The 26412-nt window shown below is 49.2% G+C and overlaps 1 protein-coding gene across 2 annotated transcripts; it reads right to left on the reverse strand.

The window, feature by feature from the left end:
- Positions 1 to 245: 245 nt before the first annotated feature.
- CDA (cytidine deaminase) lies at positions 246 to 24881 on the reverse strand. 2 transcript variants are annotated; one of them, XM_046000706.1, is made up of 5 exons: positions 24671 to 24881; positions 19751 to 19801; positions 12645 to 12756; positions 3985 to 4042; positions 246 to 746 (listed from the first exon to the last, which is right to left on the reverse strand). In XM_046000706.1, exons 1-5 carry the CDS (start codon positions 24822 to 24824, stop codon positions 630 to 632), a joined length of 492 nt encoding a protein of 163 aa, XP_045856662.1. In that variant the 5' UTR covers positions 24825 to 24881; the 3' UTR covers positions 246 to 629. The 2 variants fall into 2 exon arrangements, with proteins under 2 accessions (XP_045856662.1, XP_045856733.1); XM_046000777.1 differs by lacking the exon at positions 19751 to 19801.
- Positions 24882 to 26412: the final 1531 nt, after the last annotated feature.

The raw sequence follows: 26412 nt of genomic DNA on the forward strand, positions 1-26412 counted from the left end.
GCATCCAGAGGTGCTCAGGTCTACCCTGAGTCCAAAACAGACTCTAGAAATGGCCATTGGCAGTTTGGCCCAGGCCAGTGGGGCCTCCCATCCGGAGGAGCAAGTTGCCTAAAAACCCAGCTCTCCACAGCGAAGGGTACACGATCCCACTTTCCCCTAGCAGAAAGTGTCCAGGTCTTTTTAGAAAAACAAATCACTCTGTCACCCTTACAGTTGTGAACAATGATAGAGACGGAGCAAAACACTCACTCTGTGAGGTCTATAATTAGAAAAGTCGCTCAGAATAGTATAGAACCTTAGGAAGGCTGATGGGGAAGCAGTCCAGACTTGGCTGGAATTTTAAAGATGGCCCTTGGGAAGGAAAGGAAGGGATGGGTGCTCCTGTCCCAGGAAGGACTAGGTGGGTTGCCAGGAGGGATGCTGGCCCAGGATGGAACGAAACCCTTTACTGCTTCAGTGAAGAACTCCGCACTCAAGTGTCATTTGGAAAAGCCATCTCTGCCCAGCCCTGTCCACTTGGCAGATGTCTCCAGGTCTGTACGAACATCTTCGTGAAGTTCTCTGGGCAGCTGTCCCCTTAAGCACACGTGGAAACCCAGGCTCTTCCGGGCAGTGGGCATTTTCCGAACTCACTGGATCTTTTGCCAGCCTGTGGACCCGAAGGGGGAAGGCAGCAGCTCCAGGACCGTCCTGACAACATAGGTGCCATCTGGCTTGGTCATGTAGACAGCCCAGTTGGTGCCAAACTGGAAAAGAAGCAAAGCCATCATGAGGGAGGTAGTGTGCCCGAGGGGTTAGGACTGACCTGGATTTGAGTCTGACTCTAGCTGCAGAATGGTCCTCTCTGTGCCTCCGTTTTCTCATCTGTAAAGTGGGGATGCCAGTAATCATACCTGGCCCAGAGAGCCTGAGGACAGAGCCAATGCAAGAATGCCCACTGAGCAATTAAAACAGTGCTCAGCACTTTGTTAAGGGGCAGTAAGCGCTCTGTTCTGTGATGAGACTTGCCCGGGGCTTTACAGGAACAGCAACCCCCAGGGCCAGACCTCCTCCTGCCAGGATATTCGACATCTAAAACCCCGCTTCCCTCCAGCACGTCCTCCATTCCTCCCAAGCACGAGCAGGTGCATGCCCGGCTCACTACACACCAGATACTGCCCATGCATGATTTTACTCTCTGCTCTTGTGGTACGTGCTATCATACCCCCACTTTATGCTTAAGAGGGTAAAGCCAGCAAAGAAGAAATTTTAGCTCAGATCTGTCTCCCCATCTTTCTCTTCCACTCGCAGGAGCTAAAACTTGCTTGATGTTTGATCTTGGGGAAATGATCCGATTCTCTGGGGCTCAGCATCTTGATGTGTGAAATGACTTTAAGAACAGGAGAAAGTGGGGCGCCTGGGTGGCTCAGTTGGTTGGGCAGCTGCCTTTGGCGTGGGTCATGATCCCAGGGTCCTGGGATCGAGTCCTGCATCAGGTTCCCTGCTGAGCGGAGCCTGCTTCTCCCTCTCCCTCTGCCTGCCTCTCTGCCTACTTGTGCTCTCTCTCTCTCTAGCTCTCTGTCAAATAAATAAATAAAAATCTTAAAAAAAGAATAAAAAAGAACAGAAGAAAGTACTGGGCAGGAATACAGCTGTGCACGATGCATGGCCCCAGAGCTGGAGTCAGCAAAGTGGCGCTCCGCCCGGCCGTGCGTTGTGAGACATATGACGGACAGAAGGCACTGGACATAGTAGGTGCTCAGTTAATGGAAGTCGTTCTTACTGACTGGTGTTGAGTAGCCTAATGGCCTTCCACGCTTCTGTCTGAATCACATTATTATGCTTCTGTCTGAATCACATTATTACGGGGCATGATCAGTCTCTGGATTTTTTTTTTTTTTAAGATTTTATTTATTTATTTGACAGACGGAGATCACAAGTAGGCAGAGAGGCAGGCAGAGAGAGAGCAGGAAGCAGGCTCCCCGCCGAGCAGAGAGCCCGATGTGGGACTCCATCCCAGGACCCTGGGATCATGACCTGAGCCGAAGGCAGAGGCATTAACCCACTGAGCCACCCAGGTACCTGGAATTTTTTTTTTTTTTTTTAATTAATGCTTTAAGGAAGGAGATTTTTCTGCTTGGCAGGCTCTGCCTGAGGGTATGGATGAAACCTGAGTGGTGGTGAGTCCCCGGCCCCCAAGCTTCATCTCTTGTTATTTACATTTTTGGTTTCAGTTCTGCCTCTCCCTCCTTCAGCTTTTTCATTCACCTTCTCTCATTTGCCAACATCTAATCTGTTTGGGGAAAACAGCAATGAGCAGTTGGCCTAAGCCCAGGCCTGGGGAGCCAGGGAGCTGGCACCCTGATGTGGTTTCCTCACATGGTCTTGGACACGACAAGGTGCTGGGCAGCCATTTCTGCCCCTCAAACGTGAGATGAGTCCATATTGTGGATTCAATGCCTTTATGGCGGCATTTGCATCTGAATTGGGGAGCCAGGAGCTGCTAACTGTGTCTGGTTTGCAGGCCTGGCAAGAAGCAGAAAAACAATGGAGCTGTCTGCAGGATGGGCAATGCTTTGAAACCCCAGGGCACAAAAGCAAATGGAAGGAAACAACCCCCTCTCTCCCAAGATGTAAACAACTCTAAAAGCAGAAATCTCCAAGGCACCAGGAGCTCCTGTTCTCCTAGTCTGCAAAGCACCGTTATATATCTCCTCCAGGGCCCATGGGAATTGGTCTTGTTGACAGACCCACAAAGGCAAGGGAGACAGCTGTGAGGAGCAGTGAGCCTGAACTTGACCATGAATGCCAGCTCACCACTATCTGGCTGCATGTCCTTCGGCAGGCCATTTTACTTCTCTGGAAGTGGGGGTAACGGTCCCCCCACTTCCCTGATAGGCTGGGGTCAAGATGAAATGAGATGCTGTGTTTAGAAGGGCTGATGACATCACTTGGAAGTTCAAGGGCCTGTGGGATTCCCCAGGCCAGTGGCTTTAACCTTTTGGGGACTCTGGAGGACACAGACCTCTTGGGGAACCTGGGAAAGCTACTCACATTCCCCAAATGTACATATACGCACAAAAAAAACTTACCACTGAGTCCAGATTAAGAAGTCATCGAATCTGTTTTTCACCATTTCTAAGGGCACAATTCAGTTCCCTTTCTTTTTGGAAGCCAGTGTACCCTCTGTCCCATGGCCTGTAAGGCCCTCAGTCCCACATTTCTCCTTTTTATTCACTGTGTTCTAGCCTCTTTGGCCCTCTCACGACTTAATCAAACTCACCAAGTGTATGGGCACTAAACATGCTGCTTCCTTTGCCTGGAAATCTTCTCTAGACCTTTGTCTGCCTCCTTTTTTTATTATTTATATCTGCACCGATGTCATCCTCCAAGACAGGCCCTTCCTGGCTATCTAAAGAAGCAGCGGGCAAACTATTGTTCTGTAATGGGCCAGACAGGAACTATTTTAGACTCTGCAGGCCACAGGGCTTCGTTGTAACTGTCCAGCTGTGCTGTCGTAAGGCCAAAGCGGCTACAGACGAAACATACAGGAGTGGGCAGGGCTGTGTGCCAATAAAACTTTATTTACAAAAGTAAGGGGACGGGGCTGGATTTGCCCTGGACCAATGTTTGTTGACCTTGGATTCCTTTTTCTGCACTCTTTTCTCCATAACCCTTGTCATTCTTAGAAACTGTTTATTTTGCTCCTTGTTTGCTATCTGTCTCTTGCACTAGACTGTGAACTATGAGGATAAGGCCTGGCTTATCTGGTCACTGCTGTCTCCCCAGCCCTAGCTCAGTGCTCAGCACACAGCAGACACTCCAGTGGTTGTCATATGAACGAATAATTTCCAGTGATTCATGCACGCTTGGGCAAGCTTGTTGGCCAACAGGGCACACAGGATGGTAGCTATGTGTCCTGGCTGGCAGCCTGGCTTTGCTTCCATAGCCTGGGATGCCAGGGACGTACCTGGTGTATCTTTTCCAGAAAGACAAGGTGCTTACCTCTCTCATGACTTGCCTGCAGGCTCCGCAGGGTGAGATAAAGTCATCTTGTAGGTCACTGTGGGGACAGAGAATCAAACCTAGATCAGTCTCTCCTGAGGCATGAGGACAGCTGCCGAGATCGGGCCCCGAGGCTCTGCCCAGCTCTGGATGAAGTCACACCTCACCCCACCAGGCAGTTTCTGACCAGAAGGCGTATTGTTTTCACCAGTGCCTTCAGGAAACGTTGAGTGAGCACTTACCATCACCCACACTCTAGGGACACAAAACACTTCCTATCACCCACACTCCAGGGACACAAAGGTTAAGAGGAATATGTCTCTGGCCTTCAGGAGTCTGCTCATCCCAGTGAACAAGCAGACACGTCGATGAATTATCATTTTAAACAAAATGCGATAAGAACATACTCTAAGAGGAGACAATCCCTGACAGAAGAACAATAGAGAATATTTTGTGGAGGAGGTGGGATTTATTCCAGGGCTGCAAGGTTGGTTCGACATCCGCAAATCAATCAATGTGATACAACACATTAATAAAAGAAAGAACAAGAACCATATGATACTCTCAATAGATGCTGAAAAAGCATTTGACAAAGTACAGCATCCCTTCCTGATCCAAACTCTTCCAAGTGTAGGGATAGAGGGCGCATACCTCAGTATTATCAAAGCCATCTATGGAAAACCCACCGCAAATATCATTCTCAATGGAGAAAAACTGAAAGCTTTTCCGTTAAGGTCAGGAACATGGCAGGGATGTCCATTATCACCACTGTTATTCAACATAGTACTAGAAGTCCTAGCCTCAGCAATCCGACAACAAAAGGAAATTAAAGGCATCCAAATTGGCAAAGAAGAAGTCAAACTATCACTCTTTGCAGATGATATGATACTATATGTGGAAAACCCAAAAGACTCCACTCCAAAACTGCTAGAACTTGTACAGGAATTCAGTAAAGTGTCAGGATATAAAATCAATGCATAGAAATCAGTTGCATTTCTCTACACCAACAACAAGACAGAAGAAAGAGAAATTAAGGAGTCATTCCCATTTACAATTGCACCAAAAACTATAAGATACCTAGGAATAAACCTAACCAAAGAGGCTAAGAATCTATATGTGGAAAACTATAAAGTACTCTGAAAGAAATTGAGGAAGACACAAAGAAATGGAAAAATGTTCCATGCTCCTGGATTGGAAGAATAAATATTGTGAAAATGTCTATGCTACCTAAAGCAATCTACACATTTAATGCAATCCTATCAAAATACCATCCATTTTTTTCAAAGAAATGGAACAAATAATCCTAAAATTTATATGGAACCAGAAAAGACCTCGAATAGCCAAAGGAATATTGAAAAAGAAAGCCAAAGTTGGTGGCATCACAATTCCGGACTTCAAGCTCCATTACAAAGCTGTCATCATCAAGACAGCATGGTACTGGCACAAAAACAGACACATAGATCAATGGAACAGAATAGAGAGCCCAGAAATAGACCCTCAACTCTATGGTCAACTCATCTTCGACAAAGCAGGAAAGAATGTCCAATGGAACAAAGACAGCCTCTTCAATAAATGGTGCTGGGAAAATTGTACAGCCACATGCAGAAAAATGAAATTGGACCACTTCCTTACATCACACATGAAAACAAACTCAAAATGGATGAAGGACCTCAATGTGAGAAAGGAATCCATCAAAATCCTTGAGGAGAATGCAGGCAGCAACCTCTTCGATCTCAGCCTCAGTCGCCAAAGGCAAGGGAAGCAAGGGCAAAAATGAACTATTGGGATTTCATCAAGATCAAAAGCTTTTGCACAGCAAAGGAAACAGTTAACAAAACCAAAAGTCAACTGACAGAATGGGACAAGATATTTGCAAACGACATATCAGATAAAGGGCTAGTATCCAAAATCTATAAGGAACTTAGCAAACTCAATACCCAAAGAACAAACAATCCAATCAAGAAATGGGCAGAGGACATGAACAGACATTTCTGCAAAGAAGACATCCAGATGGCCAACAGACGCATGAAAAAGTGCTCCACATCACTCGGCATCAGGGAAATACAAATCAAAACCACAATGAGATATCACCTCACACCAGTCAGAAAGGCTAAAATTAACAAGTCAGGAAATGACAGATGTTGGTGAGGATGCAGAGAAAGGGGAACCCTCCTACACTGTTGGTGGGAATGCAAGCTGGTGCAACCACTCTGGAAAACAGCATGGAGGTTCCTCAAAATGTTGAAAATAGAACTACCCTATGACCCAGCAATTGCACTACTGGGTATTTACCCTAAAGATACAAACATAGTGATCTGAAGGGGCACGTGCACCTGAATGTTTATAGCAGGAATGTCTACAATAGCCAAACTATGGAAAGAACCTAGATGTCCATCAGCAGATGAATGGATAAAGATGTGGTACATATATACAATGGAGTACTATCGAGATATCAAAAGAAATGAAATCTTGCCATTTGCGACGACGTGGATGGAACTAGAGGGTATCATGCTTAGTGAAATAAGTCAATCGGAGAAAGACAACTATCATATGCTCTCCCTGATATGAGGACGTGGAGATGCAGCATGGGGGGTTAGGGGGATAGGAGAAGAATAAATGAAACAAGATGGGATCGGGAGGGAGACAAACCATAAGTGACTCTTAATCTCACAGAACAAACTGAGGGTTGCTGGGGGGAGGGGAGGTTGGGAGAGGGGGAGTGGGGTTATGGACATTGGGGAGGGTATGTGCTATGGTGAGTGCTGTGAAGTGTGTAAACCTGGCGATTCACAGACCTGTACCCCTGGGGATAAAAATACATTACATGTTTATAAAAAAAAATAAGAACTAAACAGTAGGGACCGCCAAGCCTGCCAGAGCACCAGCGGTTGTGTCCGCTACCACCATCGTCCTTGCTCTTCTAGACCCACAGCTCTGAGAGACCTCTGCAAGAACTCAGGACTTCAGTTTTGGCTTTTGGTCGGCTCCTCCTTTCGCTAACCATGTGTGACTTTAACCAAGTCATTTTAACCCATTCGATGTGCATTTCTTTGCCTGTAACATGTAGGGAATCACGGCACCTACTTTGCAGGAATGCTGGAAGACAAAATGAGATAAAGTGTGCCAAGGGCTTTGTAAACCTTAGAGTGCCTACACGTATCACTACTGCCTATACTACTAGGCACTCATTCCTTTGCACGTATTAGCTCTGTCTTCATTTTAGTACCTTCTCATACAGATTTATTATATATAACTTACATATAATTTAAAATTAACTTATCATATATATATTGGCAATGATTACCATATTATTTAATATGTGCCTAGAGGGTTCCAGGCAGCCTGCAAAGCACTTAAATGAATTATCTCATTTTAACTGACAAATGTTTATTAGTGCATTGTGCCAGGCACTGTTGGTGCTGGGGATACAGCAATGAGCAAAACAGACAAAACTCATTGCACTCAGGAGTCAGGACTAGTGAGCGAAGCCAGATAATCGACTAACGAACCAACCAACGATGTGTGAGGTGGAGATAGACACAGATGGTAGGGATTGCATAAAGCAGCTAAGGGAAGAGGCAGTGATAATGTGTTATTTCATCAAATCCTTGTAAGTCCCTTTCATATGTGGGTTTCCAAAGAAAGGTTCTGCTGCACGGAAAGGTTAGTCCTTCCTGAGCAGGCTCCCAGCTTCAGAACAAAAGCCCACGGGGATGTGAGAGGGTGGGGACCGGTGACCCAGGATGCACACTGAGCCAAATGAACCCTTATGATTACCAGGTGATGCGTGTTGCTGCCAGAGCCTTCCAGAAGCTCTTTGGAGGCTGGATACTGTGTTATTTTTTACTTTTTCCCATACATGTTGACCATACCAGGCAGGCACGGGAAAGGAGCAACAAAGACCAATTGGAGAATCTCTATCTTCAGGGATCTTACTGTCTGGAAGGGGAGATAAAGTCTGCATGTTAATACTTCCAAACAGGCAGGGTGTGGTTAAGACCATGGGAGAGGACAGGGCCCCTGGGGGGCTTGGTTGGTTGAGCCTCTGACTCTTGATTTCGGCACGGGTCATGATCTGGGAGTTGTGGGATCGAGCCCCACGTCAGGTTCCACACTCAGCGGGTAGTCTGCTCCAGATTCTCTCCCTCTCCATCTCCCTCTCTCTCTGTCATCGCCCCTAAAATAAATGAAACTTAAAAAAAAAAAAAAAGACCATGGTAGAGGAGTTCTGATTGAAATTCAGCTTCCCTTCCATGCCTTGTAAGGCCCTGTATAGTCTGGCCTCTGCCAAGCTCACCATTCCCTTTCTCAGTCTTGTGATATGCATGGCCAGCTGTCCAAAGGACAGTTCCCTGGACAAGGTGACTGGCATTAGGGTCTTCAAGGGGGTGGCGTGAACATGCATTCAAACAGGAAGTTGGACTTGGCTTTTGCTTCAAAGGTCAGAAGAAATCACTTCCAGGCAATATAGCTCTTAGGCTGAGAGAGAGCCTGGTAAGAGTACTGGCTTCCCCTTACGTTGCACTTCTCTGTGCCAGGCTCCCGTGCTAAGGACTTCAGGGACACGAACTCATTTAATCTCCTAACAACCCCATAAGGTAGGGGCTATGTAGGTAGTCTTATCACCCTCATGTTATAGGTCGCGGAAGATGACATGACCCGCCCAAGGTCACAGAGCTAGCAGGACCAAGATCTGAATCCAGGATTTGTGGGCTCTGGCTTTGGGAGTTTTGCAGCTTGCAAAAGTCATAGGGATAAAGTTAAAACAATAGTTGTAATTTGTTGCATACTCTGTGCCGGAACCTGTACAGAAATCACTTCCTGCCGCGTGGTGACAACCCAGGGGGTGTGTGTTAATCTCCTCCATGCTAGGGACGAAAAGCAGTGGAACAGGGTTATCCAGGTCTCACTAACCCCGGAGGCAGGGTTTTTAACCATAACTCAATCTTCTTCTTTTTTTTTTTTTTAAAGATTTTATTTTTATTTATTTGACAGAGAGAGAGATCACAGGTAGGCAAAGAGGCAGGCAGAGAGAGAGAGGAGGAAGCAGGCTCCCTGCGGAGCAGAGCCCGATGCGGGGCTCGATCTCAGGACCCTGGGATCATGACCTGAGCCGAAGGCAGTGGCTTAATCCACTGAGCCACCCAGGCACCCCATATAACTCAATCTTCTTGTCAAGAGTAAGAATCCAAAGCTTGGGAGAAGACACGCCCCGAAATACGGTTGGTGCAGTGGGACATCTATCTCTCCCGTCTTGTGCTGGGATCGACAGTTTCTGTATTTGTGCTGATTCTGCTCACATGCTGGGACCATCCTCATCAGACGCGACGGGCTGGAAACTGATTGCCTTTGATGCCTACACTGGGGCCCCCCGTCCGGGACAAGTTTAGCTTCCAGTTAGCTCCACACTCTGGAGCTCCACACATCCTGGAGCTCTCAAAGGGGCTCTCTGAAACCGTTCACACCCATCAGTGTTAACAAGGGAGCTGGCACTTTCCACCCATTCTGCAAACCCACGCTCCCAATTTACCAAGTCATTAGTGCAATAATGGTTGCATTGCTGGCTCAGGGACGCTGGTGCAGGCTGGATCCCTGGAACAGAGTAGTTGGGTGCTAGAAAAATGCAGGTTTTATGTAAATAAGGACATTTGCTAATCATCGCTAGCAATACCCACTCCTTTTAAAAAATTTTTAAATTTAAATTTTAATTATTTTTTAAAGATTTTATTTATTTGTCACAAAGAGAGAGAGCGAGGGCGCGCACAAGCAAGGGGAGAGGCAGGCAGAGCAGGAAGAGAGAGAAGCAGGCTCCCTTCTGAGCAAGGAGCCCAATGTGGGACTCAATTCCAGAACCCTGGGATCATGAGCCAAGCCGAAGACAGACGCCCAACTGACTGAGCCACCCAGGCGTCCCTACCCAGTCCTTTTTAAAAGTAGATAATGACCAGGAGAAAAAGCCTTTCATTTAGAACATTCTAAACAGGCAAACTCCCGTGCCATTATCCTCTTTTGTTGACTTTGGCCTCTTTTTCACCTAGAATATCATTATTTCCTTGGATCAGCTTTGTATGAGCTATTTCCCCACACTCTGCTTTTAAATTAAGTGTAATCCACATCCTGAGCTCTGCTCATCTGCACAAAATATTCCCAGCACAGCCCCATTTATTCCTCCTTAAGCTGAAGGGGAGCCAGGACAGACCTTGGTGACAGGAGAAGGCTCTGGGAAGTTGGGCCCTTCTCTGTCAGCGCCCCTTGGCTCCAGTCGCTCAGGAAAGTAGACTTCAATAGCCTGGTCCACTCTGGGGCCAGACTGAGTCAAAGTTTAGGATCCTATAAAGAAACAGGGGTTTGGGGGCGCCTGGGTGGCTCAGTGGGTTAAAGCCTCTGCCTTCGGCTCAGGTTATGATCCCAGCGTCCTGGGATCAAGCCCTGCATCGGGCTCTCTGCTCAGCGGGGAGCTTGCTTCCTCCTCCTCTCTCTCTCTCTCTCTGCCTGCCTCTCTGCCTATTTGTGATCTCTGTCTGTCGAATAAATAGGTAAAACCTTTAAAAAAAAAAAGAAAGAAACGGGGGCTTGTTTCTACCATGTGGCCCCTGCAGGGCATTGTGCTAAGTCCCTGCATTTCTGCCCACAAGGCCCTGCAGGGCCACCACGAGGGAGGGGTAGTACACTCCTCGTCTGTGACCCAGACACCCGGAGGTCCTGAAAGACCAACGTCTGGTCAGCCTCGCAGTCACTCTCCGGGTAGATTAAACATTTCCCATGGCATCTCCCCTGCACCATGACTCTGCTGAGAAAACTATCTTGGGGGCACCTGGGTGGCTCTGTGGATTAAGCCTCCTGGCCTCTTGATTGGGGCTCAGGTCATGATCTCAGGGTCATGGCATTGAGCCCTGCGTGGGGTTTCACGCTCGACAGGGAGTCTGCTGGAGATTCTCCCTCCCCCAACTCGCACTCCTCCCAAATACATAAATAAATAAATAAATAAAATCTTGAAGAAAAAAAAAGAGTAATAAAAGAGAACTCGTCCTCAGACAATGCAAAGGTGCACACAAGAGCAATTCACCATCAAACCGGAAGGGGAACAGGGTCCGAGGGAGTGAAAGAGCCCATTCGTGCTCAAATCCTGACACCACCTTGTCTAGGTCGGGGGCCAACAGAGCTACCCTATGACCTATGACAAGAACTCAGTGAACATCCTGTGAGGGTCCACATGTGGGAACCTTGATATTTATTTATTTATTATTAAATTAACATACAATGTGTTATTTGTTTCAGGGGTAGGTCTGTGATTCATCAGTCTTACACAATTTGCAGCGCTCACCATGGCACAGACCCTCCCCAATGTCCATCACCCAGCACCCCCCTTCCCTCCCATCCCCCTCCACTCCAGCAACCCTCAGTTTGTTTCCTGAGACCAAGAGTCTCTTAAGATTTGTTTCCCTCTCTGGCTTCACCTTGCTTCATTTCTCCCTCCCTTCCTCTATGATCCTCTGTCTTGTTTCTCAAATTCTTCAAATTGGTGAGATCATATGATAAATGTCTTTCTCTGATTGATTTATTTTACTTAGCATTAATACCCTCTAGTTCTAGCCATGTCATTGGAAATGGCAAGATTTCATTCTGAGTTTTTTTGATGGCTGCATAGTATTCCACTATGTGTATGTATGTATGTATGTATGTATGTATGTATGTATGTATGTATATATACCAGATCTTCTTTATCCATTCATCTGTTGATGGACATCTAGGTTCTTTCCGTAGTTTGGCTATTGTGGACATTGCTGCTATAAACATTGGGGTGCATGTGCCCCTTCGGATCACTACATTTGCGTCTTTGGGGTAAGTACCCAGTAGTGCGACTGCTGGGTCATAGGGTAGCTCTATTTTCAACTTTTGGAGGAACCTCCATGCTGTTTTCTGGAGTGGCTGCAGGAACCTTGTTATTATGTTGGAGCATGTACAGAGAGTTGATTAATGCTTTCATTCAGTCAGGACCAGAATGGAATCTGATTAGTGTGAACTGTAACCTGGGTTGACCTGTAAAGTGGGGTCGTGGCCAGAGAGTTTATATTAGGTGATTCTTAGGTCCCTCCAGCTTTAGGTCTCTATGCTGCCTTTCTGTTGTGGCTTGTAGGCATCGTGCTGTAGTCTGCATTGTTACTAGAACAAAAACCACACCTACCCTTCAGCTAAAGATGCCTTGGTTGTTTATCTGCTCTGGGCTCACTGAGGGCAGAGTCCATTTCTTTCTTTCTTTCTTTTTTTTTTTTAAAGGTTTTATTTATTTATTTGTGGGAGGGAGGGAGAGAGAGAGAGAGAGAGAGAATGCACAAGCAGGGGAAGTGGAAGGCAGAGGGAGAAGTAGGCTCCCCACTGAGCAAGGAGCCCGATGCAGGACTTGATTCCAAGACCCTGAGATCATGACCTGAGCTGAAGGCAGTAGCCTAACTGACTGAACCACCCCAGGCATCCCAGGCAGAGTCCATTTCTGATTTTTCGCTTTAGTCTCAGCACTCAGCCAATCCTGACAGTGCCTGGCACATAGAAGTACAGAATAAATGTGTTAGATGAATGAACGTATGGATAACACGTGTGTGGTGAGCGTTGGCCAAACAGATGGATGCATACGGCTGCAACCTGCCTTTCCCACCCCTTACCTGGAGATAGCGATGGCCCTGAACTCTCTGTGTCCTTCTGAGATGGCCTTCTGGATTGCCGTCCGCTCCGCACAGACGCCCAGCGGGTAGCAGATGTTTTCTACGTTGCATCCTGAGAAGAGAGGAAAACCCAGTAGCATTTCCAGTAGAACCCTTCCCGTGGCAGGTGTTGCGGAAGAGGCTTGCCCCATTCCAGCGCAGGCAGAGAACACTATTCCTCAGAGAGGACAGCTTGACAGGAAGCACTGGGAGACTCGGTGACCCCCCCACTACTGCTATGGCCCTTCCCAGCCTTGTCACTCACCCAGTACCTCCATCCTGAAGCATAGCCTGCGAGCAGGGGCAGCACAGCCCCACCTCCCCAGCAAAGGTCAAGGTCAAGGTCAAGGGAGATGCTGTGGCTTAAGAGGCTGAGCAGAGCACCCCCACCCCTGGATCTAAGAGACAGAAGGTTCAACGATTGGGCCTGGACAAAATTTTGGTGGTTTTACCAGCTCTCAGAGTTCAAGTGAACTCTATTTGAGTTGTGTTGCAAAACAAACTGTCAAAAGCAACACACTAACAAACAAGGAACTCCCAAGCTTTGCAAAAGGTGTCTGGGATTGCACAAGCAATCCCAGCCCTCCAATGGGTGGCCGGCTGCTTGGTGGCAGAGCCCACTGTCAGGGAGTCCTCCCCAGTGTCCCTCCCAGGAGCATCCCTGGGGGACCATGGGCAAAGCCTGTTCCCAGGACACAAAACACTGGCATAGCCAGACTGACTGACTAACAAACTCCCCGTTTTCATGGAGATAATTGCCGCGGAAAGTGGGCTTCCCCCGACTGTGGGGATGTGGTCTGTGTCACTCATCAGGGCTTGCCTTTCTCTCCGAGGCAGAGATTATCAATTGCTCCCCAGGATTTATTTTCTTCTTCTTCCTTTTCTTTAAAAAAATATTTTATTTATTTATTAGCGAGACAGAGCACGGATAGGTGTGAGTCACCCACGTACAAGTGGAAGGAGATGGGGGAGGGGGAGAGGGAGAAGCACTGAGTAGGGGGCCTGATGTGGGGCTCGATCTCAGAACCCTGAAATCACGATGTGACCATGCCAGACCCAAAGATCATGACCCAAAGCAGAGCCTTAACCGTCACCCAGGTGCCCTTCTCCTTCTTGCTTTAAGTAATACAAGTGACCTCTATTCCAATATGGCTGCTCACATGGCCGCTCAGCTAGAGACTGTATTTGCTGGATTCCTCGGCAGCATAGTACAACCATGCAGCAAAGTTTTGGTCAGTGGGATGTGGCCCAAAATGAGATGGAAAACTTCAGGATCACATTTTTGGTAAAGAGATGGATAGCTTTTTACTCCTTTCTTTTATGTTCGCCAGGCTGGGGGAAGGTGGGACAGTGTTGGCCGTGTCCTTTATGGTCATAGGGATGGAGAAGCAACAGGATAGAAGGCACTCGGGACCCTGGTCCAACTCATACAGCAGAGTCGAATCACCTGTTTGCCTTGGCACAACTCTCTACTCTGAGCTGTTATGTGGGAATAAAAGAGAATCCTGTCATGTTGGAGTCATTGTGTTTGGGAATTTTTGTTACAGCAGCTTTAACCTACACCTAACTAATAGAGAAATTGGTAATGAGAGTGAAATGCAGCTTTGAAAAAACAAACATCTAAAATACATAGTCTTGGGACATCTGGGTGGCTCAGTCAGTTGTGCCTGCCTTCTGCGCAGGTCATGATCCCAGGGTTCTAGGATCAAGTCCCACATCAGGTGCCTGACTTTTTAGGAGCCTGTTTCTCCCTCTCCCTACTTCTCCCTTGACCTGCTGCTCCCCTGGCTTGTGCTCTCTAACAAAAGAAATAAAACCTTAAGAAAAAAAAAATACATGGCCTTGGCTTAGCAGTTGGGTGACGTGAATGGGAAAACAGACATGGCCCTGTGGAAAGCTGATGGCCCTTGTTACTCTGTGACAGGTTATTTGGTAAAGCCCCATCCTTTAATAACCTGGGAAGCAGACAGTTCTACATACCATTAGGATTTACTACTTGACAATGGGAATCAGCCCCATGGCAAAGATCTGATGAAGGGTGACACCTTCTTACCCAATCTATTGTTTTGGGGCCTCAAGGGGGCCATCATCAAAATGACGCAGCAGGGATGGGCCAAACAGGGAAGCCAGTTCCTAAAAAAGGGGAGTTGGTAGGCTTAAGAACTATGCCCAGAAAGGATCTTTGAGTATGGTACTCCTGTATGGGAGACTGGAAGCAAATAAACCAGGAGGTTTCTAAGATTTTCACAAAACTGGTTAGCCCAGAGAAGCCAAAAGTCTGCTCTGTAAAATCCTGTGATTGTTTAATCCCAAAAGAAACCCTTGGGTCCCCAAAACCCCACCGTCAGAAGTGAGCTGAGAGAGTTGTATGCCCCCAAGGTTGGGGAGGATTCTCCCCAAAACCCTGATGTGTGGTGTAAGCCTCTCCTTCAGATGTGTGGCTGAGTTTAGGATAGTCAAGGAAGCAGCTCCCAGAGGGCAAAGCCTGGGGCCACTGTAGAGAGTGGACAGTTACCCTCAGGGCAGAAAGGTAAGAGAGTGTGTACCAGGGCAGGGAGCCTTCACTCTTCTTGCCCAGTAGGACCAATAACTGCATGGACTGGTGGCCACTGTGTGCTTCCTGTTCTTCCCTTTTCCGATCAGAAGATTTGATAGTGGTTATTCTTTCCTACTCTTTCCTGCTCCTTCTCTGCACTGAATATTGTGGGAGTGAGTGGGAACTGGGGTGTGATTACTTTTAGATTTCAGGCCACTAGGCCAACAGGACGACATCCACATCTCAGGAAGGAGACTGAACAGCTTTGGGATTCCACTCTCGGAGCTGGATGCCGTGACTGGGTGGGGACTTTGTGTTGCCTCTCTCTCTCTCTCTTTTTTTAAAAGATTTTATTTACTTATTTGACAGAGAGAGAGAGAGATCACAAGTAGGCAAAGAGGCAGGCAGAGAGAGGGGGAAGCAGGCTCCCCACTGAGCAGAGAGCCCGATGTGGGGCTCGATCCTAGGACCCTGAGATTGTGACCTGAGCCGAAGGCAGAGGCTTAACCCACTGAGCCACCCAGGCGCCCCTTGGTCGCCTCTCTTAAGAAGGTGGTAAGTGGGTCCTACACGTGGAAAGAAGGATGTATACAGATACTTACAGGCCACAGGTAGTCCTGTGGCAAAGACTAATTGTTCCCAGGGTTCACTGTCCCAACAGAAGCCACCGGAGTTGAGTGGGACATGTGACTATCCAGCCAAGAGACCACATTTCCCAGCCGCACTGGAAGGTTTCCTATAGTCTTGTCGTTTTAATCAATTAAGATACAAGCAAAAGTGGTGGGTGCAACTTCCAGGTGACATCTTTATGGGGCCATTGTTTGCTCCCCCACCTCATCTTTCCCTTTCCCGGGGGCTGGAACATGGACGTGATGACGTGTACTGGTTTGGAACACGTGGCTGTGGACGCCACTCTAGGGACGGCAGGACATCAAGAAAAAAGGAATCTGAATTGAACAGCCTCGTAGAACACAGCAGAGCAGAACAGTCCATATGCCCAAGACTCCAGCCCATTCCTGGTCTGTTAGATGAGAGAAGCAAGCAGCCATCTTGTGCGAATCACTATGTTTCTATTTGTCTCATCACCTGAGACTGTTCCTTACCTAAGTCACTCTTTTTTTTTTTTTTTTTTAACGTGATTATGCAGGATTTGGTTCCTACTGTAGTCAACTTTGGAAATTGGTCATAATTTCCTCATGTATTTTCCCCACAGAATTTTCTGTCAGTGCATTATTTACATGGACGCTTTAGGAGGGGTTCAGTTAATCATTTGATCCACTAATCATCATCATGGTTCTCAAGATCACAGGCATTCATGTCCAACAGATGGAGAGGAATGAATGTCACCAGACATCCTGCAACAACCCCCCAACAAGCAGTTCAAATGGGAGCCTCCATCTTGTCTCACATGACCCTTTTATAGATCGAAGCACTATTGCCAGGAGGACCCACACTGGGCCAATCAGAGTTGAGCACCTAACTCCCTGGGCCAATCAGAGCCAGGCACCTTACCCAGACCTAGCCAATCACAGTTCTCTACACAGGAACTTCAGTTCCTCTAGGAGACTGAGCGTTTGGGCTTCATTATGGAGGAGACCGCTGGGGAAATGGACACTCAGAACGGATGGGAGCTGAGATGAGAAATGGCCAGAGAAGAGTCTGGGCTGGTGCAGTTACCCCTGAGGCCCGGCTACACGCCATCTCTTCCCACAGTTTTAGGAGCCAACACGCCCTCCTTTTGTCTAATAGTGCGGACGGGCGTCTGTCGTTTACGGCCACCCAGAAGCCAGCCGGTGCAGTTGGGTTCCGGGACAAGGAGTGACCAGGGACTTCCAACCCTGAAAGCAATGGTTGACATTTACTGAACGCCAAGTGTTTCTGACTTTGGCCAAGCATTTGTCTGCATTGTCATGTGAGTCACTACAGCCGGGTAACTGGCCCTCTCTTGAGGGCAATAAAAGTTAAATGAATGAATGAATGCAGCTCGCTCCCCACCTAGTCTCCCCAGCCAAGTTCCTGGTGCCTGCCTGAAATGACTTCCTCTAAACAAGCCCTGGCCTGCCTGCATTTGACTTCTGCCTCTCCCAGTGTAAGATCTTTGCTCGCCTTATTCCCCCCACATTCTTCCCTGTCAGGCGACCGCCCCAGCCCTGCCTCCTCCCTGACTCAGGGGCACTCTCCCTGTTAAACGTGATTCACAGAAATCTTGGGTCTGGCGGAAGGTTCCTTCCTCAGGACGATTGCCTGTGTCTGCACTTGAAGGTCAGAATGGCCTCCTATGGAGAAATCTTCCTTACTGTGCCTAAAAATTTAAAAGGGCCAGTGAAGGAAGAGAGACTGTTTTATTTTCATTCATTCATTCATTCTTTATTTATTTATGAGATTGTTTTCGAAGAGAGCCCACGGCTGAATCAGGGCTTTGCAGAAAGAGTCCCGAGGTTCCGTTCTGCCCTGGGACCCTTGGCCCTACTGGCTCTGAGAGTTTGGGAAAGACACTAAAACTTTCTTGAGGGTCAGTTTCATCATGTATGAAGTGAAAGCCATAGCACCTCCCTCGGAGGACTCTGGTGAGAACGAGTCGAGATCACACACGTAGAGCCACGAGCACAGCACTGTGGGTCCGCAGTGGCCAGCTGCTGTTACCAACTGCACTAAAGTCAATTTTGGAATTGGTGGAAATGAAGTAAGATGAAACTAGAGAGGGAGACAAGAGAGTTTCCTAACTCTAGGGGAAAAAACAGAGGGTTGCTGGAGGGGTGGTGGGTGGGGGATGGGCATGACGGAGGGCACGTGGTGGCATGAGCTCTGGGTGTTCTATGCAACTGATGAATCACTAAACTCTACTTCTGAAATTCACACTACATGCTAATTAATTGAAATAAAATTTAACGATTATAAAGGCAAGGGTTTGGTGGTGGTAGGCCTGTGTGACAGAGCACCAGCTCCCTCTAGACAAGGTGCGACGGTGGCTCTGATTCTGCCCTTCAGACACTTTGAAATCCTTTCTGGGGACTACAAGGCCTTAGGACACCTGGTCCCAACCTGCCTACCTGTTGGACTTCATCTCCTCTGGCTCTTCGGGCTCGCTGGCTTTCCAGCTCTTCTCCAAGGATGCCAAGCACTCTCTTGCCATACCATCTTTGCACTGGCTGTTCCCACTGCCTGCAACTCTTTTCCCCTGGGTGCAGATGGTTCACTCTACCCCTGTCTCTGCCCAGATGTTCCCTCCTCAGAGAAGCCTGCCATGGTCACCCTAGCTCAAGTTGTTGCCTCCCCCCACCTCCACGGCCTCCAACCCTCTCCATCCATTTATCCTGTTTTAATTTTTATCACCTTGCTTAACACTTTCCTGAAGAAATGTCTCTACTGTCACATTCGCTCATCACAGATTAACTTCCTGAGGGCAGGGACCCCCATGCTGCAGGATGCCCGGGGGGCCTGGAACAATGAGGCCAGCCAGACCCTCAGTTACTTTTTATCCAATGAGTGGAATTTCCCACTTGGGTGCTAGATCTCTGAGATGCAAAGGAACAACTTCAAGCAGAATCTTCTAGTCTTATTAAAAAAGAGGGGGGGAAAAAAAAGAGGAAGAAAGCCCTTAGGTTCTTCCCAATTTTCTTTTGCTTCCCTCAGCTCAGAAAACAGGCCGTCATCCATCCAGGCAAACCAGTGCCATTCCCCGTGTTGCCTTTGCTCTTGCTCTAAAACACACACACACACACACACACACACACACACACACACGCAGGATGACATGGTAGCAAGTTAGGGATCCAGAATGATAAGATATTACTAATGGCTTTCTTTTATTCTTTTCTTTCATTGTTTTTCTTTTACCTGCCTGGCACTCCTTCCGTATTATGTCGTTAACCCTTTTAATAACTCTTTCGGGCAGAGACTATTATGAGCCCATTTTAGAGAAGATAAAAGCTCAGCCTGCTGTCAGGGAGCCTGGACTCACATCCTGACCTGTCAGGTACAAAGGACTGTCCTTTTTCTCTATGGCATTTCTGTGAGGACGTGTTGCAGAGCTGGTTTGGGCTGAAAGCAGGGCGAGGGTTAGAGGTTATCAAGCTATCACCAAGGAAGGAAGTTTACCAGGAGGGGATGTGGGCCTGACCCCCCGACAGGGAAAAGAGCCATGTTCGAAAGCACGGAGCTTACTCCATCCCGAGGGATCTTGGTATGGTTAGAGCGCTCCTTCTCATGCCAGTCCCCAGCCTCCGTATTTTCTGGGCAGCTTCTTAAAGGGGATTTCTCAGGCCTGCTCCTGGAGTTTCTTCCTCAGTAGACCTGGGTCAGATGCCAAGAATTCGCATTTCTTGCAAGTTCCCAGGAGGTGCCCAGGCCACAGGTCTGCAACCATATTTGAGAATCACTGAACCAAAGAAATGTCCCGGCCACGTGCTTGAAGAAATACCATGCCCTTTCCCCTTTCCCGTCTCCCTACCCACTGCACATGCAACACACTGTGACACAGGAATCGTATTCTAACTCAGCTACAGAGGCCAGGGGTTTTAGTGACGCTCACCTTTGTAAGGAGCTGCTCTTGAGGGACACTGGAGAGGGCTACTGGATGAGCCTGCGGGTGGGAGGACAGGGTGCGGCGGGTAAGGACAGGAAGCCCATTAGAGATGCCTGCTTTGACTCACCTGGAGGTGCTTTGGGGAGGGGGGCATGGCTTGGAGAGCAGTCCTGGAGAATAGAAGCCCAGGGAGGGAATCAGGAGGCCAGGGGCTGGTCTGGGGGAAGACCGTGAAGGATCAGACTTAAAGGTTAAAGCCAAGACAAGCTGGATTCAGCGATTAACGAGGACATCTTTACGTGTCCTTTTAGAAATGCGGTTTGTTCCTCCCAGAATTCATTACAGCTGATCCAGTAAAGTGGCTTTCCCCCAAACAGCAAAGGAGGATATAGAGTGCTGCTGAAGTCCCTCTAGGGAGAGGGGGTGAAGGAGACAGACGACCATCTCAAGGACAAATTTGCCCATCCCTTGGATGGTGCCAGTGAAGAGTGGTCTCCATGACTTTCCTCCACCACGTCCCATCTGGCATTGCACAAATCCTGGCTGCCCCGGGGTACCCCACCGCCCCTGCCAACTCCCCCTGCTGCTCCATCTCTTCTGTGCCCCCACCTCCCTCTCCCTCTGCAGCTCCTCCTTCCCTGGTGGGCTCCTCCCCTCCTCGTCAACTCTCCAGCAGCGATCACAGAAGGTAATTGTCGTGATGAGTCACCATCCTGTGGCCCATCCTTTTTTAAATTTTATTTTATTTTATTTATTTATTTGACAGAGAGATCACAAGTAGGCAGAGAGGCAGGCAGAAAGAGAGGGGGAAGCAGGCTCCCCGCTGAGCAGAGAGCCTGACATGGGGCTCGATCCCAGGACCCTGAGATCATGACCCGAGCCGAAGGCAGAGGCTTAACCCACTGAGCCACCCAGGTGGCCCCCTGTGGCCCATCCTTAAGAGGCACAAGACCCTGGCCAGAGTCAAGGGGAAACGATCATTATTACAAGACCATGACAGCAAGGCTGTCAGACTTGCTTTTGAACCGAATGGGGCACCAGCTGTCCCAAGGAGGGAAACTCCACAGAGGCTGGTCTTCAGTACAGCTGGAAGAAGTCACAGAACTAGGCAGGCCTGGCTTGTACCAAACAATAAACTCTGTGTCTAAATTCAGCCGCACCCTCTCTGTCTCCCAAGCATCTCTAGTTCACCCCATGACGCATGTCAGGTTTCTTCTGACTGTTCCAGGTCCCCACTTCTCCGAGCCCTGCCTTACTACCCTCTGCCCTCTCTTCCCATCTACAGGTGAGTCAGGGATTCTGGTAAACACCCTCCATTTCGTCCCCCTCTCCCATGCCCCCTCCGCACATGCACCCGGCATCAGAGGGCGGCAGAAAGAGCTGACCTGAGTTTGTAGGGCGTGTTTGGGTTTTGCTCTGCCATACTCCTTCTTGCGGTAACACACCCCCCACCCCACCCTGGGAACAATGTGCGTGTGAGTCAGCTGGACCAATAGCGCTACTCTATCATGACAGCAGTGACTGGCTTGGGGGTGTGCACGTGACTGGAGATGGACCAATCAGAGCCCTTCCCTGGAAGTTTTCCATCTCCACTAGTGGAGAAAGAGTCCTTGCCTCTCTGCTTTTGAGGCTCTAAGGATGTGAACCACAGGCTGCCTGCACTCACGTTCCCTGATGCCTGGAGAAAGCCCACCTACAGGATAAGAGAAAGAAACAAGCACCAGAAGGATAAAGGACATGGTGACATCTGAGTTCCTGGGCCCAGCCGTCCCTGAGTTAAGATCTACCCTTACCCATTACGGTTCTGACTGGTTTCTGTCACTTACAACTGAAACTGCTCTAGTGCATGTGACACTCATTGTCTCCCTTCATGTGGGGGCTCTGAGATACCATACGAGGTCTCATAACAGATCTTCCATGCCAAGTGCTGAGCGAATGACCAGTCACTAAGTGGGCGATCAATCCACTGTAGCTGTTGGTCCCTGCCGGTGATGTCCTCAGCACCATCCAACCCAGCTCTGCCTTCTGCTCCCTGCTTTGGCCAGTGCCTCATCATTCCGCTGGTCTTCCTGGCTGAAGATCTAGAACCTTATTTCTTTCGTTCATTCCAGTAATGCTCACCGCAAGCCCAGTCCACTTGTCCCGTACGGTTTCTCTCAGGCCTTTCCTTCCTTATTGTTCCACTTACCACTGTCCTAGTCCGAGTCACTCGTTTAGGCATTCAACAAACTTTTAACTGAGGACATATTAAGGCTGGTCAATGTGCCGGCCCTGTGGATGGGTCAGCAAACAAGACAGACATCATCCTCCTGACACTCTTTCCTCTGTCGGCGCTCCCTGAGTACTTGTCAGACTAACTGCTCTTGAATTCCATTTTCATGTTACTCTTCCTCTTAATAATGTTCCTGGTTCCCTTCGTTCCTACCTCATCAAATCTCAGTGTCAATGCTCGACCTTCACAAGTCCTCCACGATCTGCCTCCAAATAGTAATAATATAATAATATATATTATTATATATTTATAGTAATAAATTATATTATTAATAATAATAATATAATAATATTAAAAGAGAAGAAGCTGGGGTGCCTGGGTGGCTCAGTGGGTTAAAGCCTCTGCCTTTGGCTCGGGTCATGGTCCCAGGGTTCCGGGATTGAGCCCTGGCATCATTGGGCTCTCTGCTCGGCGGGGAGCCTGCTTCCCTTCCTCTCTCTCTGCCTGCCCCTCTGCCTACTTGTGATTTCTGTCTGTCGAATAAATAAATAAACAAATCTTTAAAAAAAGAGAGAGAAGAAGCTGCCACCACTTGTGGTATCCTTCCTGTGGGCAGAAACTGTGCTAATCATTTTATAGGCATGAGCTCATGACCTGAGGATTTCATGGCTGATCAGCACAGGCACCAACTATCAGGGCAGAAACCGGCTCTCTTCACAGCCATCCAGAAAGGTGGGTGCACGATCCTCAGTGTACAAATGTGTAAGACACATTAGGGTGAAGGGTCATGTCCAGGGTCACACAGCTGGTAAAACCGCAGCCCCAGGATTCAAGCCCAGGAGCCTTAAGTCCAGAGCCTTCGCCCCATCCCAGAAAGCTTCCCTCAATCTCCACAGCATGACCAGGTTCTTCCCTGCAATTTCAACAGGCCGCACTTGGGCTCGCCTCTTTCATTCACTCCTACTCATTGGTTGAGGCTTCCTCTTTCGAACCATGATGTGTATAAGACACGGAACCTCCAGGGTGGGGTAGGGCGGGGTGGGGGTGGCAGAGATTACATTATTTGTGCTCATTGCAATATCCCTGGTACTTGGCACTTTACCTCGGTCATCACGGTGCTCAGCAAATATTTGTTAAATGAATGAATCCCTGCAAGGAGGCATTGGAAAGAGCCAATGGCGGATTCAGCGTTCAAGCCCCTGGAGCCCAAGGACAGTGTGGGCTGCAATGTTGTTTGTGGTGGTGGTTAATGTTTAATAGTCATTTGAGCCACCAGGCCAGGTCTGAATTCCCACCAGACACACAGAGTCTTGATTCCCTACGGAGTAGCCGACTTGGAGTCAGAGGAACTCTGGGTTCAAATCCCAGCTTTATGACTTGGGCATTTAGCTCCTGCGAGCCTCCATTTCCTTCTCTGTGATTTCAAACTGCCTTGAGGGGTTATAAGGTTTAATGGATAACATTCTTCACTATCCTTTCACATACTAGTACTCCCTCAAGTTCCTTCTCCTGCTCAAAGGGGTTTAAGACCCAGGTGACTCCTGAAACTGGACAGAACTTCCAAGACAAGAGGTAACATGAGCAGCAAGGAGAGCCTGGGGTGATGGGTGGGGGAGGGCACCAGACAAGGGGAGGCAGGGATTCCCCAGCTGGACTCACAGCTGAGCAGTGGCTCACAACTGGCCTTAGGCTATTGGAGGCCATGGATTAGATGTCCACCTGTGAACCTCTTTCCCTTTAAATAGCTGCCATTGCCAAGCAGAGGCGGATTTTGGGCAGCAGTGCTGGGTGTCCCCCATCTGTCCCACTGTGCCAATTCTCGTCTACCCTCCCAAGTGGCAGTGGCGGGGAGGGGCATAGCTTCCCTACTACTTCCTCACCAAGTCCCCCGCTGTTTTGAATGAGAATGCCTCTTAGCTTAGCAAAAACAAGTCTGAACTTTTGTTCAAGTGAGCTCTTCTAGAAAACCAACAGACCAAAGAAAGGGAGCTTAGAAACAGATTAGTGCTGACTCCAGTTCTCATCGTCCAGTTCCCACCTTCCCCAGGCCAGCCATCATTGCTAGTCACCCAACCTTCTCTCTGCTTCTTTCCTCCAGGATCTCTCCGCAAGGCCTGAACTCCGCTAACAAGTTACTGCCTGTTGGCGGTGGGTTCCTCAATCTCCTTCCTTGCCCAGTAGCTGATGGAAGAAAGCAGGGTTTGGGGGACCCCAGCCCTGAGTTCCACCACCAGCGCCCCGTGTGACCTTGAGCAAGCTGTGTCCCCTCTCTAGGCCTCAGTTTCTCTATTGAAAAATGGGCCTAACACGGATATGGGTGGGTGAGAGGTGAGGACTTGGTAATGAGACCTGGAAGCCTTCGCAGAGGGCCACGCGTGGAGTGGGGGGCTCACAAAGTATCAGCCGTGTCCCTCCCAGCTTTGAGTTATGGCCTCCCCTTCCCATGTCCCTCCCCGTCCCACCTCTGGCTTCCCAGTCCTCTAAGAATTGAAAAGGTCGCTGCATCTGAGCAGCACCTGCATTCAGCCCCACGGTCCCCGACAGCAGGCAGGGCGGGGGGGAGGGGGCAGGTAGTGGCGGGGGGCGCGGTGCCAGCGTTACAGGGGTGGCCCAGCCACGAGCGGCCAGAGCTGCCCTCTGCTCTGCCGCCTCCCTCCAGTCCTCCAGCGACCTCTCGCCCGGGCTGCGGCCGAGGGGGACCGGGGCGCCCTTACCGGAGAAGATCCTTCCGTCCCGAGTGAGGATCGCGGCCCCCACGGGGAAGTGACTGTAGGGGCAGTAGGCAGACTTCTTGGCTTCCCGGCAGGAGAGCAGCAGCCGCTGGACGAGCTCGGGCTCCAGGGAGCCGGCGGGACACTCGTGGGCCATGTCTCCCCCCCGGGGCGGCAGAGGCGCAGAAGTCTGCTCCCAGCCCCGCCGGGCCCGGGAAACGTTAGCTCCTCCCCCGGGGCGTGTCCCTGCGGGGCGCTGGGCGGGGCCAGGATCTCCAGCCACCGCCCCCCCCCCGCCCCCCGCCCCGCTCCGCAGACTGGGCTGAGAGGGTGCTGTGTGGGGCCCAGTGTGTAAGGATGCGACTGTGCCCACGTGTGCTCACCCTCTTCCTGGGGACCACTCTCTCTCCCAACACACCGAGGGGCGAATGGTCAGGGTTTGGATGCGCCTGTGTAAGGGGCGACTGCGGACAAAGGCTCCTCGGGAAAGAGGCTGCTGTGGGGGGGGGGTCAGTGTAAGGTCTGGGGAGTCCAAACTCCAAGGGTTGAAATGCACCTCAATATGTTGACTGTCTCCTTCCCTGGGTGATGCGATGAGGCTGAAAGGGCAGAGCTGGGGCAACCACTCTGGCTTCCTGAGGCAGGGAGTGTGAGACAAAGCAGTAAGACCAAGTTGCTTCTTTATTTTCACCCATTCTCCTTCTGACTGCTGGCTTAACCCAGAATTTAAATGTATCTCGGCTGGAGGGAATCTCTGAGGTGGTCTGTGCAGGTTTCCTCACTTTTTTGTTGGCAAAATAAACATTGGGTTGGTGGCCAAAGAAATGGGTTTGCATATTGGCAGCACCACTTTCCACATGTACAACCACTAGCCAGTTCTCTGACCTCTCTGAGCTAGTTTCCTCATCCCTACAGTGAGGATAATGACCATCTCTGTTCTACCTCCTTATAGAAGAGCTTGAACTTTGGAGTTTAGTAGATCCTAGTTGGAATTCCAGTTCTTATTAGCCATGGGACCTTAGGAAATTAATAACCATCTGTCTCTGCAGCCTCAGGTTCCTCATCTGTAAAGTGGGTGCACTAACAGTATCTTGCAGAGTTGTCTTGAGGCTCGAATGAGATACTGTGTGTCCAGTGAGCATGGTTAGAAGCTCCTGTGGCATCACGACAAAGCACTCTGTCACTTCATGCAGACGAAGCTATTGTCGTTAAGTGACCAAGATCACATAAGAAAGGCAGAACGCCAGATAGCGTGTCCAGAGGTGTCCAAACGTCCGCAGACCTCCAGCAAGTGGAAGTGAACCAGTAGCTTCTCTGAGGGCTTGGACGGAGGGTAGGGCAGGGGAAGGGGGAAAGGTAGAAGAGGGGGAGAAAATGAGGCAACATGTCCGTATCCTGCATGCGGACATCTTGGGCAAAACAGATGCAGCCCAGTATCTTTGTGTCCTTTAGCCTGGAGCTCTCCCACATGGAGGTATAGACAAACACCCAACTGGGCAAAGTCTGCCTCATTTTCCTCTCCCCTCCCCTGCCCTCCTCCCTTCAGATTCCTCCCACCCCTTTTCTATACATCCAGCCTTCAGAGAAGCAGCTGGTTCCTTCCTGCCGGCTGGTGCAATTTTCTTCTGGTTCTACACACTTGGCATTGGGAACATTTTCTTGGATCTGAAGCAGGACTGGGGGAGAAACCAGTCCTCATGTTCCCCTGGCTTTTGTACTGCTGTACTACCCAGCTACCTGATGAC

This window comes from Meles meles, chromosome 1, assembly GCF_922984935.1.
Source record: "Meles meles chromosome 1, mMelMel3.1 paternal haplotype, whole genome shotgun sequence".
Lineage (NCBI taxonomy): Eukaryota > Metazoa > Chordata > Mammalia > Carnivora > Mustelidae > Meles > Meles meles.

Excerpts from the sequence above, each read along its gene's own strand:
- CDA (XM_046000706.1), bottom strand. The coding sequence starts at position 24,824 with ATGGCCCACGAGTGTCCCGCCGGCTCCCTGGAGCCCGAGCTCGTCCAG. Across the intron at positions 19,802-24,670 it reads GGACGGAAGGATCTTCTCCG|GCTCATCCAGTAGCCCTCTC; the intron begins GTAAGGGCGCCC and ends TCCCACCCGCAG. Across the intron at positions 12,757-19,750 it reads AAGAGCAGCTCCTTACAAAG|GATGCAACGTAGAAAACATC; the intron begins GTGAGCGTCACT and ends CTCTCTTCTCAG.